The following is a 14869-nucleotide window of genomic DNA, read 5'->3' on the forward strand; positions in this document are numbered from 1 at the left end:
ATGAGAAGTTATCCAACTTTCAGGCTTTCTAAAACGCACATTTAGTTGGATTCAGCAAAATGGGATTATTTCTTTTTGTGTCTTATCAATATCTCACTCAGACAACGTGAACAGCTTTCTGGACCTGGAGAAAAGGTCTGCGTCTGAAAAATTACAAACCTGTGACTGTAGGTAGAATACACAGCATAAATAAATAAGGCTATTCCAGTGCTTCGTTTTATGACTGAACAGTGACATCTATAGTCCAAAAATTTACAGTAATGTTTTATATGGTCTCAGTGAGTTTAAGTGAAATGAAAATGTTCAATTCAAATATAAAACATTTTATTCATAACCAATTCTGTTGCTTTGTATAATAGCAGAATATGTATGTTATTCTGTTCATTATTTGATATTTTAAACTCCCATAACTTTAAAGTCATGTTAAAAGCCAACTTTCTATTGGTTTTTAACCAAGTTCCTACGTGCCAATCATTTGCAAGGCAAAGCCTTTGAATCACTTTCTTTGCATGGTCTGTGCTTGTTACAGTTGAGTAAATTCTATTCTCACTCTGTAACATATTCTGTTTACGTTTATTTATTACAGAAAACTTGAGAATTATTGATTTGATAAAAAAATACTTTTACCACTGAGTAGAAAAGGAACATAGATTTATGCATTTTATACTAAGAGGAGATGAAACTGAATGCTCCAGATGGGTCAGAGCCCTGTCTGGCATTGTATGAACAGGACCAACATGAAAAGTGTGCTTCTGAAAGCCTACATTTTTCACTGAATTTGATTTAATGATGGTGTAACACATCAGACAATAGAAAACTGAAGCATTCAATAAAGATTCTAAGTCTAAGGATTAAAAGTAGAAATAAAAAAGGCACTAAAACAAGACCACTACATTACCATACTTATCACTGATGTTTCCTCTCACTGCATTCACTGCCAAGTTTAAGCCACTGGCAAAAGACACAGAACTTTTTCATGACACACATGCTCAGAACTGCAAAGCATTCACCTGGGAGGTCTCTAACACAGCAAAGCATATGTCAAAAGTCATGGAGGAGGGAACTGAAGGGCTGATACAATGGCTCAGCACACAGAATATAGCAGCTCAGCCAGCAGACTTGCCAGACCTTTAATCCTTTTCCAAACCTCTCAGCAGAGGCTGTAATTTTGCCCACTACTGCACATTTTAGCCACATGGCTGTGGACAAAGTTCAATTGTAAAGAAACCCCTTTTGGTTAGGACTGCATCTTGGTCTAACAAAAAATTTTTTAGTATACTTTTAATTTAATATCCTGGTACTGTATCATGCACTTCATCCCTCCTGTTTTAGCACAAGAATAACAAGCAAACTTCTCACATCTGAGGACAACAGAGCTGGAAAAAAGGCTCAGTGCTCTGTTCTCTCAGCAGGGGATAAAAACCTCTTTTAAGCAATGTAGGGCTTGATTCGGTTCACAATGAAGGCACTGAAGTCTTGAAAATTCATCAATATTTAAGGTCATACAGTCCATCTGAGTTTCAAGTCAGGAGAGAAGAATATTTCATTTTGCACATTGATGCTGGAAAATGTTGATCTGCATTTTCCAAGTCAGCAAATTCTGCGATGTCACCACTGTATTTTTTTTCAGAGGGAACCAGTGGAAAAAGATAGAAAGGTCTGGAAAACACCTCTGCAATGCTGCTAGGGTGGGACCACAACCCTCTCAGCATGTGCCACAGTAGCCTGTACCAACAGCTGGCCTAAGAGCAACAAAAAGCTGTGAGCAATAATACAGCCTTTTTAGTTGTATCTACACTAACAAGCCCTGTGGAGCAACAACACTGGGTCTGTGGAACAAAACAGTTGGTGGTGAGGACCCAGCACTGTCACTGCATGTGTCTCTGGGCTATGGGAGCAGTTAGCTGCACACCCAGTGCAATTCTTCCAACTCAGCCTGGTCCTGCCCTGTGACACCTCACCTCTCACAGTGGGAACCAAAGCTCATTCATGATCTAAAGCATTATGTAGACATAGCCCTTTCCTGCCTAATCATAGTCTTGGGCTTCCTGGTGTTTTATTAGACTTCTTTCATGCTCCTCTACTAATCTGACTCCCCTCTATGTAGCTAAATCTCACCTTATCACTGTGACTCCAACAGCTTCTCTTACTGGTCTCTTGGCATGTCCTATGATCCAGAGGAACAGGTCTTTTTCATCCCAGACCTTACCAAAGAGCAACATGCTGTAAGTGAGGACACTACAAGGCTTCCTGCTTATACCTGTGTTTGTCTGGCACTTAAGAAGCAGAGACAGTGGTAAAAGGCAGGCACAGTGCCATCAGCAGATGGGGTGCTGTTATGTAGCAAACATCTCTGTTGGTAACATTCCCAGCCTGGCATCTGAATGTCTGTCTATCCTAAAGTTTACTTGGCTTTATTAAAGAGGATGCTCCGAACTGCTGCCAATTCTTTTTTTGAACATGTGTATGCTCTTATTTCTATCTATCCCATGCAAGAGAGGCTGGCTTTTATCTGTTACGTGCTTTGACTTTTTCATTTGATCTCCCCATGTAGCTTCTTTTCCTGCTGTGCAGCCAGACTTGACAGTGTCCAGAAACAGCCCTGCCCTTGGCATTGCTCACACGGTGTTTCATGGCAAGTTAACCGATGAGACAATTGAAGGTGAAGAGGATCTCAGCACTTTTGTTTTGGTATGTTTATGATCACACCAGGCCACCTTCAAGAAGTCTGTGTTCTTCAACCATACATATTCCTGTCACTTCAGACTAAACTTACCTGTCCTTGAACAGATGATTATCTCTTGCCACTCGTTGGTATGAAAATGAATCTCAGTCTTTGCTGAACCAGTGCTTTGTGTGAAAGGATTGGCATGTATGGGCTTTTAAACTGGGAATTTAAAACCAGATCCCTAAAAGCATAGCTATAAAAAAGATTTAAACCCATAAAATGTCTAAAAAGCTTTTAAAAATTAATTCATGTGCATTTGGTATACTCACATTACAATGTACTGGGTTGTTTGTGCGTGTGAAAAAGCAAGACCACTAGTAAGACCAGGTCAGTTCATGACTATGGTATTATTACACCTAGTTTTCCCTGACTTCATTCTTTCAAAGTATCCTATCCTCAAAAACAGCCATGGGCCAATTTTGCCAACATCATTTAAAGCATGTATTAAAACAACCACCCAAGTGCCACATTGCATTTTCCCCTCCCTTTGGATTTTAACTGCTCATGATAAAGAAAAAAGAAAAAATGAAGAGGGGAAAGCAATGACTTTTGGTCCATACACTGCTCACAATCGTTAACTCGGTAGATATTTCTGCTCAAACGCTTTATGTTCAAATAAAATCACCTACTTATATAAGCCATTAACTTTAATCAAAGCCAGATGTATATAGGAATGATCAAATTAAAAAGAAGTAACTATACTTATAATTGCAGGCTTTACAAGCATGAGGTTACTCTCTGTGGTTGAAAATCTTGGTGCACTGTTTGCATTTGATTACAGTAAAGATTTCTATTGCTGAGATTGCTCATGCTGTTACTTATGCAGATAAACATATATTTACTATTGGCAGCCCTGGTAGCACCATACTGTTATTAAGGTTGTGTGACATTTCCTATTTTAAGACCTCATATTCATCAGCTTATAGATTAATCACACTTTAAACATTCGGTTGAATTTTCTTGGGAATCTTCAATTCAAAGAGCCAAACTGTTTCTGAAAGTCATGCTGTTTGTCAGGTTTCAAAATGCTAACTTTCTTTAAAAATAGCTTTACCGACCCATACTTCTGGATAGGGACTGAGAAGTCTGGAAGAATGTGGTATGTATTTCAGGGCTGTGGTTTACTCTGTCTCCCAAGAAAATTGTCCTAACACTGTGTATGCCTCTTTCTGCTACCAGACTCCTGAGCTGTCAGACCCAGTGAGTGCTCATCCCCTCTGCTAGCCCTACTTAAGCATGCCTGGGATCTCCGGACACACAGTAGCCTCCCTTTAACCACTGACATTACTGGGCATATGCTGTTGGTGCAGGACATGATTCAGACCTGTGGCAACAGAGGAGTGCAAGCAGAGGTTTCTGCCATGGTCATTTTCTGCTGTCTTAGAAACCAGATTTTGAAAGCAGACAGGCTTTTCTGCACTCTGGGAGTACTCATGTGAGATGTCTATGCTTTTTCCTGCAGGCTGAGATCCCCATTCTGTCCTGTTCCATATGCAGGGAGGTCAGACAGAAAGAGCCAGCATGGGTCAGCTTAGCACTGTGGCAGCTCTCCTTTGGGGCAGTAACTCTGTGGTCAGTCCTGATCTCTGTGTGGCCCATGCACAGCACTGTCCTGCACCAGGCACTTTGAAGCTGCTGGGAATTTGTCCATTCAAACAGCAACAGCAGTCACATGGACACACTCCTAGTGCATACAAAGCATCACTGTAGCTGTTCCCCAATCCGAGTCATAATATTACCCTATTCCCATAACCACAGGATGAAGCAAAAGGTAATCAGAGACAGCCTTTTATTAATGGCAAACAGGGCAGTAGGCATTTCTACTGAAAGGAAGATCTCTCAACAGGAATACCATTATGGACGATTGTGCTGTAGATGGTCGATTTATGCAAATTATATGTAAATTAACACAGCTCCTTTGACTTCTGGTATGTAGCCAGCAACTCTTTCATGCTGAAATGTTGGGTAAGGTTTGCTTGACTGTTTTCTTCTAAAGTTAGATATAAATCTCAGCTTTCTTTTTTCCTTTCCTAATTTTCTTGTAAAGCACAGTAGGGTGTTTATAAGAAAAAGGATGCTAACAGTATATGAAACCTGCTTTATAAAATTAAAATTAAGAGAAACTATTTATCAAAACAAATCTTACCATTATGCCAAATACTCTCTGTTTAGGAAAAGGAACACTATTCTCCAAAAACTTTAATAGAAGGGTAATATGACAGAAAATGTTAGTCAAGAGATCCTGATGCTACTCAAGGCCTTGAGATTGAGAAAAGAACTTTGCACAGTATATTTTTGAATGATTCTGCTCACCAAAAGGAAAAAAGCTGCCGTTTTCATTCTCAAAAAAATTCTTAAAAAATGAAGAGTTACCATCTTTTTTCTATTTTAAATGGAAGTCAGCTGCTGACATCTATGTCAGCAAATGCAATGGTTGATGGTTCTTAAATGCATACCACAATTTGTGTCTGTGCAACTAGCATTTGCAATACTGTTGGACTCTCCGCTCTTAGAATTTAATTACGTGGCCTTTTTTCACAGGGAGGACACTAACAACAGAATTGCTTTGCCTAGTGGAAACGAAAACGCCCATGCCCTCTCCTTATGGGCTGGGTTGCAGAACCACCGATGTACAGTCAGGGCCCACTGCACTAGAATTATGGCTTTATAACAATCCTCTATTTACATACACTGCTGAGGCAGTAAAAACAGCAAACAGATTTTTTAACGGCAGGCAGCCAAAACATTCCTGCAGGGCACATGCCCCTCATACGGGCAGGAGCACAGGCAAGTTACATTAGTTCTGTGACTGCTTTGCAGCAGTGAATTTTGTTGACGTGAAAATGGTGTATGCCACTCCAGTAATAAAAGATGGGTCCAATCTTCAGTGCTTCTTGTTTCTGCCTCACCCCCTATCTCCCCCCAGTTTGAACTGGCATGCACATGGCACTGGGGAAAAAGGAATTACTGTAAAGCATTTTATTAGAAAGACATTAATTTACTCATCATGAGATTGCTGAGCAATACTGCAAATAGACTCAAAATCAACTCAAGGAGCTGCTCTCATGCTTCCTGGGATGTGAGGCAAATGGTTAACTTCATTTATTAAGTGTAGAGTCTGAATCAAAGCCATGTTACGTTCATATACATACCACAGCTATATTTCCTAGGGATTTATATAATCATGCTTTGCAATTAGAACAATCTGCTCTTGCCCTTGTTGTGCAGTCCTCATGTTCTCTCCTTCCCTTGGTAAACAAAGACCCTTAAAGACACACATAAGAAGCAACATTTCTCTTCATGCTGTACAACACATCCTGGATTGCCAGGGCTGTGCTTCATTCCTCCCAAGTGTACTCCCATCAAGTGTACTTTCCATCAATAACAAAGCTGATAGCATCCCTGATGCATCATTTGCCATGGCATGGGAGAAGAGGTGGCTGAATAAAAGATCCAAAGGGGATGTTAGCTGGGATAGCCTAGCATGGACAATCCATATTGTCAGGACTTACTTCATAGGGGTGGGGCTATCTAACTGAGAAACTTGTGACAATTTTGCTCAGATCTCACCACATGTCAGTCTTGAACTGATCTCAACTTTAGGCCTAAAGTTTAGAAAAATCCATGTGGTAGAGGGGAGTCAGAAAGGAAATATGAGAACAAGGTTTAAACTAATGAAAACCAGAAATAATAACTCTGGATGCAAGGGAACTGCATGGACACATTAAAGCAAAAAGCCCTGGGACAGTGGTTAAATGCTCCATAAAACAAGAGTTTAGTGGGAACTTCCCTAGGGAACCCATGATGAAAATCACTGCGAGAAAGTTGAATGGAAAGCTCTGAACTTGCAGGAAACCTCTCTCTTGAGCAACCTCCTTTTCAGAGGAGGTTTTAGTCGGTCAGAAAAGGTGTGCAATGCTGCATGTGAACACAATATGGGTAACTGCAAGGAAAACCTGCACACTGCAGACAGAACAGCCCTAGAGGGACTATCCTACACTTACGCTATTTGCTTTTCTCCTATTAAGATGCTGGCTGTTCTGTTAACTTGTGCACTGCAGCAAGTCACTGGCACCAAATCACACAAACCACCACATAAACACTGGGTAGGGTACTCTCACATGAGAACAGTACAAACTTTGGATAATATTACTTAGACCTTAATGCACTCAGGCCTCCAAGGAAGCCATAAAATACAGTTCAGGAGGAAATTTATAATGGGACAAACTTGCTATTTCCATGCAGACGTGTAATCAAATTACTCAAAAAAATATGAAGGTGTTTGAGGACAGCTCAGTAATTATTTGTGCCAGCTTTGGAAACAGAGTAAAGAAAAAGTGCTATTGCATCTACGATGAATGTCTGAAATCACCATCTTTGTGTACAGCCTTCGATGCTCTGAGGATGCTGTAAATGGATCCTGAAAAATCCAGCTGAGCATTACAGTAATTGTAATTCTATTAGTTTCTATAGAAATAGGATTATCCTAACAGCCAATAAATCAATTTCCTCCTGGAACACTAACACAATAAGAAGGGGCACCATTTCACTGTTAGTTATAGAGCAAACAGCTTTTACCCAATTTGCAATACCTATCAGAGTTTTATAGAGTTCATGAGATTTTTCAAGCACGTTGCTGCATAAAACCATCTCTGGTAATAAATTACAGAGAAAAACGAGGAGGGGGAAACCCATAAAGTAATGAAAATATTTACCACCAGATGGCACAGCAGTACAGGTACCACCGTTCTGGCAGGGATGTCTCTCACAGGCATCGGGATAGAGGATGCAGCCAAGCTTCAGTTCCGTCAGACCAACCACTTCTGCGAAGCTGCTGCGCTTGTTCTGGAGTGGCAGTTCATTGTTATTTAGGACAACTGAATCAAGGCAGCCCTGAAAGCCGCTCAAGACCTGCGTTGTCCTCTTGTCAGTCAGGCTGCGGACGTTATCCACTTGGACCTGCGCGCCGAAGTAGACAGAGCTGTCTGTGCTGAGAGTCTGAAAATAGAGGGGGGCTTTGCGGCGCTCCACATAGCTGTCATCCAGGGACAAGCTGGTGAAATTGCGATTCAGCTCCAGGAAGACTGAATGCCAGCTTCCATCATTAACGGCCCTGCCAGAAATTCCCAGGATTCCTGGGCCACTTCCGCAATCCAACTGGAACCAGAGTTTGCCATCAACAATCTGCAGGAGAAATGCAGAAATCAAACTGCTTCAGCCGCTGAGCTGTCTCATAATACACTCTCACAGAGAATTTAGAAGCACATGGGACTTCTAGACAGTCTCTGTACAGTTTTAAAGCTGCTCTCTTATATGACACTAATAAAGCAAAAAGCTGTGCCTTTATCATGAGCAAAAAATAAGTGATAAATATCAACTTACTTTGAATTCACCCATAGCCAATTACTGCAGAAAAACTGAAAATGTAGAAAAAAATATAGATCCAAAACACTGGCAAAATCTGGGATAACAGTAGGTTTCACTGAATGGGGTATGGAGTGAAGGACCCATGTTCAGCTCTTGGCTCTGCTGCTGAACAACTATGTCTGTCTCAGCAAGTCCCATTACTCATCCATGAGCTGTGTTTCAGCTCCCAGTAAGTTGATGACACCACAAGGACAGTCAGGACACAGGATCACTTCTGAGTGTTTGAAAGAGGCTCGTGACAAAGTCAATGGCCAGTACTTTCAGCTAGTGATGTGAGGTGCTCTGTTCATGTACATACTCTGTGCTTTTGGAGCATCTCAGCGAGGTGTAGATTTGTCCTTAAGTGTTGTAAGTTCAGTTTCTCTCATAACAACAGTAAGATTCTGGCTGACCAGAAGTCAGCTATTTTCCAAAGATGCTACAGTACCTGCTCTGTGTATGCCTCACAGATGACATAAGACTGCTCGTATTTTTTTTTCTTTCCTCATTTTTGTGCTGGGTTTGTGGCTTAGGAGAGATGGTAGAGGATTTCTCACTCTCCCTCCTGTCTCTCAACCATCTGAAGTCCTCATAAAGGGTAAATCTGTACTAGTCTGCTAGGGGAGGCCAAGTAAAGAGTAAGGGGAATAGCTATGAAGTGCTACATTTCTGATTAGCGGTTTACCCAAATATTTTAGGTTTCTCTAACAGATTGCAGATAAGTTTAAAATGGCTGAGAAGGCTGGAAATAATTTCTTATGACACATTAATTGAATTCAAGCTCTCTGAAAGCTCTTGCAAGTATTTTACCTTTATGTCATGCTTCAGGAAGTATTATTTCTGCAAACCCCATCTCAAGACAGTTCTGTCCCATTATTTATCACCCTGAAAAGTTCAGGCACTGTGTCCTTTTTCATCCTTCCCTGCAGCACACATTGTCCTCTCACTGGTGCATCCATAACAGAGCCTGACTGCTGCCCACCATCAAAGCAGAGTTGCCATAGTTGTCAATGCAAGAACACCACAGAGCTTTGGTGGTCTGCTAAACTGGCATGGCTACTGCAGATGTCAGGATGTTGCATTGTGATCATCTGCCTTTGGCCATTTTTGGCCATTTCTAGCATGAACAGTCATTTAAAACCATGTTAGCTAGACACATTCCTTGGCATATGTCTCAACTGTGGGACCAAGCACCTCTCTGCCAGGCTTTCTGATGTGGCTTGAAGGTAAATGGGAAACTGTTAACCTACAGAAGCAGACTGTGCTGTCATGTCATTATCAGCATTTTATGCCCTTGGAGGTTGACAAAACTACCTGGGAAAAAACTAAGAGTAAAATCTTTGAGATCCATAGATCTCTGGACTTCCTTCTCCTTTTCAAATCCTCAGTCTCTTGACCTGCTGAATTTGAACTGAACATCAAGCCAAGACACACTGGGCAACTGGGATATAAACCACACCTCTCCACCGCTCTGTAATTACTTGGACAGCGAGGACACAGAGGTGCCAAGCATGTGGCAAGTTCCCCATCAATGTTAGCTACCTACTTACTCTGCATGGTAAGAGGACGTAGAGGGAGGAGGAGCTAGAATTAGCTGGCTATTTCAAAGTCCCTGACCTGTAGGATGCAATGAAACTGAGAAGTCAGATCTAGGATTGTAACGCAACACGCTTAAGGGATGGATGTTGCATGGTATTCCTACAGCTCAATCAAAAATGGCTAATGGATGTATAGAAAAATGAGTCTGCATAAATTTTCAGTAAAGAAAAAAAATCGTTTCTTATAGGACTTAAAACTCAGCTGTAAAATATTTCTATGGATTGAAATTGGGCCTGTTAAAGCACATTCTCCAGAGGAATCACAGTAAACAAGATGCCCTGATAAACTGAGATTTTTCTCTCTAGAGAGGGAGCAATAGTTTCTCTTCTCCCTGAGCAACAGAACAGTCCATAAACCTTGAAGATGCTGCTCAGAAAGTGAAAGATCTGGCTCAATAGGAATACAAATCAGACAGAAAATACAAATCAGACAGAAAAATACATGCCAACACTTTGAAAAACAGGCATCATTGGATAAGCAGCTAACTTGCTGCTTATTCAAAAGGCTTTTTCCTATGGAAACTCTTCTACTGATTGTGTATAATATACATATACCTCCCTTAAGACTACTTATGCCCTGAAGGACCTACTGCTTGCATGTCTATTACCCTTACTCACAGAACATGTTTTTCCAATTATCTTTATAAATACAACACCACATATGAGCACCTGGAATAAATATTACACCATTTGTATACAGGAAATGATGATCTAAAAGATTTGCCATTAAAATATGTTTTATACATCTTTCTCATCCACTTTTACTTCTTTTTACCAGCAGATGATCTGACATACACAGTAAATATGTAGTCTGAAAGGTTAAGTTTCCTTCCTTTTATTGAAAAAACACTAGTAACCTCCACCTCAGGCCAGAGTGAAAGGTGGAAAGAATGGTCTGACGCTTACAGTACTAATGTAAGAATTGATAGATTTGCATGGGAATCCACACTTGGCAACACTCTTCCTCTGAGATCTCAAGCAAGTCATTAGTTTCAGGTCTCCATCAGTAAAAGAGGGGTAAGGTCATTTCCCTGTATCTCAAACCACTGCTTTAGAGATACATACATTAAAAGACCATGACATGTCCAGATACCCCTAGCAATGGGATCATAAAAGTACTTTCATTAATCAGGCAAGTCACAGGCCTTGCTTAAAGGGGTTGGGAGGAAATATTTGTCCCCTGATGGCCTGGTGCCTCGAGGAGGAGGAGGAGGAACAGGAAGAACTGGCAAGGAGCAGATGCTGCAAAGGAGTCCTGTCCTGACTACTCAGCAGCTAGGCTGGCCAGGCAGGCAAAATTGCTGTTTCCACTCCTAAGCACACAGGATTCAACCATCACTCAGCAATCAGTCCATGGTGTTCCTGTGATTCCTTGTAACCACTGTGATGTCAGGGCCACTGCTCAATCTGAGCAAATAGTATGGAAATCCAATGAATAGCCAGTGTGTCCAGACTCAGCAGTTATCCAGACAATAACCTCAGTGGGATGGCTGGTCTGACTGGGAGCTGATAGCATCAGACTATCAGTCCAGGACTGAATGTGTGGCATTGCTTTTTATCCTCCATCTATGTAGTGCAACACAGTAGAGAGCTTGAGTTACTCCATTTCACAGAAGAGATATGCAAACTTTGCAACCCCTCACCAGTGCAGCCCATGGCACCAGCAGAGCCCCTCTGCACCATGAAAGCAGAGAGACGCTTCTTCATCCTAGCTGGGCAGAAGATTCCCACCAAACTTCTACTTTATAAGTTCAGGGATAGTTACAGTCTCAGTTATAACAACTAGGAGAGGGAGGTTAACACATATGCTTTTACAACCACAAAATACCTCACCTGTAGAGAAGTAAAAAGAACAGAGAAAACTCCAAGAGCTGATACAATCCGTTACATTTCAAAAATTTAATTCCATGAGCAAAATGGACCCAGACACATCTTGTAAATTGTATTAGAATATTAGCCTGGCTAAGATGTTTGGCTAACATCCATATTTGTGTGTCAACATAGGCAATAAAATGATCAAATGGTTCTTCTGAGACCACCTCCAGCTCACACAGTCCATCTGCAGTAAAACACCATGGATACAGCATGCTGCCTCCTAATCTATCTGGGGAAATACTTCGTTAGCTGAATTGCATTTCAGGTTCGTTTGTGTAAAACAGTATATTTAATTAAAATATTATTCGTTTCAACTCCAGCCAGAACTGGGACCGTATCCAAGCTTCAGTCCTATCCAGCATAAGCCATGCAACAGTAATGCGCTAAAATGAATAACACACTTAACTAAACGATGCAAAAAGTTTCACATTAACTGCCTGGACAGAAGAACATATGCTTGCTTTTTACCATTTAGCAGCTATATTTCCGGCATGATTGGAAAGTCTTTACCTATTTTTAATCCTTTAAATATCACAAGAAATGTTGAATCTCCATTATGTTCCTTGAAAAAAAATGAGATGAATTATGGAATTCTCTTCTGCAATAGTCTTGTAATACTTTAAATGGTTAAATCTTACTTTTCCCATATAGGTGCCATTTAGGTATATGGGAAACACTGGTACTGGTTTTAACACATGAAATCTTTTCATAGGAGAAAAAAAAGGCCATCGACCTGCATCTCATTTTGCTCCAATTGTCTTAAAAGCAAGAGCATGCAACAAAAAAAATGGCCAACCTCTCAAAATCGATGGATGAGTTGCTTTATTTGAAAGAGCTGAATAAATAACACTCTTATTATATTGTACAATGCAGTGTAGCCAGTAGGCTTTCAGCAAAGTAGTAGACATGCAGTTTGCTCTATGGAATTGATTATTCATCCAAGAAGGACACTGTGTTATGATTATGAAATATTTCCATCCCTGGAGTTATCACAAATGTATGAGCTCCCAAAATTAGGCTGATCACTTAAACACCAAAAACCATATTGCAGCATTAATTTTTAAACAGACTGCAATGGGAGATACTTACTTCAAAACAATCAATGCTACTGTATGCCCCAAAAGCAGTGGTGTTTTCTGCCTGTCCTCCCAGGGACTCATATTTCTTCTGCCTTTGGAGCTCAGTGAAGGTGGTGGGCCCTCTGGTGCTAATCCAGCAGATACTTAAGTACATGCTTAAAATTAAGGTATGTGAGTAGTTCCAATTTGCTTCAAATATAGGAAGTTAAGCAAATGATTAAGTGCCTTGCTGGAACGATGCCAGAGTGCTCAAAAGAGCACAGGATTCCATCCTTTATCCTCTATTTGGAAAGCTTCTCCTCATGTTTAATTTAATTGAAAGCAATGCTCAAATGATAACAACTTCACATTTACAGACCTCTAATTAATCTACTTAATGGCCTCATTTCTGAGTGCCTCCCTATCTTACAACACATGTACCTGGTTAAAGTAAAAAAAAAAGTCTTGCCTCTGGTTTACAAATGAAAAAACATATGCTTAGAAAGTCTAAGTGTAACTTACTTGAAAACATCTGAGCTAGAGATCCTCAAAGGGCAGTTCATCAGTCAGCTGCCATCCAGAAGAGACCTGATAGGGCTTAATTCTTTGAGTATAATGCCATTTCTCTGCTACAGAGCACTTTTGTGAGACCTTAGCCTGATATTCCACTGCTAAAAGACCTTCACAAACAAAACTCTTGACAACTCCTGATCTTTTAAGTCATACCATTTAATTAAAAACTATGCCAAATACACTGATTTCATTTTCTTTAAACCCTTTGCATACAGAAGCCAGTGGCCAAACTTGGGAAAAGGATGTGCATACACTGCAAACGTGAAATCTGCCCTACCTGGAAGCCAAGCATGATGTGCTGGGAAGGTAATTTCCCATGTCCTTCCCTGCTCAACGCATAGGAGAAAGCAGAGGCTTTGCAGCCATACATGGCCCTAGACTTCACTCATCGGATATGTGAGGTGGCAATGCATCTGAAGCTCTCTACTAAGTACTGTGTGAGATGTGTTAAGAGCTGGAAATTTTTTCATAGAGATAGGAAACAAAGCAGAACTTGACACAGAGGTTGGCCTCTGAGACTGGAGCAGAACAGCCACAGCTCCCATCACTGCTCCTTGATGTATTACTTTTAACTCTCAGCATTTTTCAAATCAAAATAATTAGGTGATTGCGGGAATTGGTGACTGAAAACACATGATTCTTACCTCAAAACTAAAGGCTCAACTCAGGTGATTGCAATGAGGGGTTCTATTACTATTTTTTTTTACCACCGTCACCTTTTCTATTTTGGTGGAGAAATTTCTCAGCTTCAACTGGAGATTTTCACTCAGTTGCCCATGACCTGGACATGCTGTACTCTTAATGATGTGAGCATTATACACTAAAATCTAAGAAAATTAATTCTCCTATCACTATCCTATCTATTTCAGCCCACCTCTGTATCATCTCTCATTGTTTTCAAGTGGCACCTTCCACTAGGACCATTTGTTTTTTACCAAATATTTTTTCAAAATTACAGAATTGCAAACTTTACCTGCTGAAATGTGCTAAGAGCAACCATGATGAAGGTTTTCCAACCTGCAGTTTTGTTTGGTTTTCTTTGAACAAAAAAATACACTTGAAAGTTCAAACTGCATTTCCATGTCTCAAAGCAGAGCTTAATTGTCGTGTACAAATCTGAACAATGCCAAGTTCCCAGTGAATGACTGATAGTACTCTTGCTCATGAAATATTTCAGTCTAAAAGCTATAAAATTATTTTTTTCCCATTAATAACTCATCTAGCCACTTCAACATTACCTAAGTGTTCAGCCAAAAGTACTCTGAAGATGCAAATACAGACACAAAAGGCTCTGTGCCATTTCTCCCACTGCTGAATTATAGAACATGGCAGAGTGACAAATGTCAATGTCTTCAGTTTGTATCTTAGAGGCTATAGCAGAAACACTATACAAGCAGGGTCTTGGATGAGCCTAGCACTCTCTTGTCATGCAGCATATATTTGCCGTGTCACAGAAACACAAAAAAAGAAGAAAAATGCATGGAGAGCTTATCAACTGCATATTGATTTTGTATCAATCTCCAGTGACCCCACAACTCTCTCAACAAATGATCTCAATCCACAGAGTGCAGAGATCTTCAGATTCAGTAGGAGACATGTTCTAAGCAGTTGGTTTGGAATTAACTCGGTAA

At 40.5% G+C, this 14869-nt stretch overlaps 1 protein-coding gene across 2 annotated transcripts in view; it reads right to left on the reverse strand.

Moving 5' to 3' along the window:
* FAT3 (FAT atypical cadherin 3) overlaps window positions 1–14869 on the reverse strand; it is a 322962-nt gene that overhangs the window by 18326 nt on the left and 289767 nt on the right. For both annotated transcript variants that reach the window (XM_071555911.1, XM_071555903.1), the window contains exon 21: window positions 7444–7912. In XM_071555911.1, coding sequence (XP_071412012.1) covers window positions 7444–7912 — 469 coding nt within the window. The remainder of the gene's footprint in view (window positions 1–7443; window positions 7913–14869) is intronic.

Source organism: Pithys albifrons, chromosome 1, assembly GCF_047495875.1.
Source record: "Pithys albifrons albifrons isolate INPA30051 chromosome 1, PitAlb_v1, whole genome shotgun sequence".
NCBI classification, from domain to species: domain Eukaryota; kingdom Metazoa; phylum Chordata; class Aves; order Passeriformes; family Thamnophilidae; genus Pithys; species Pithys albifrons.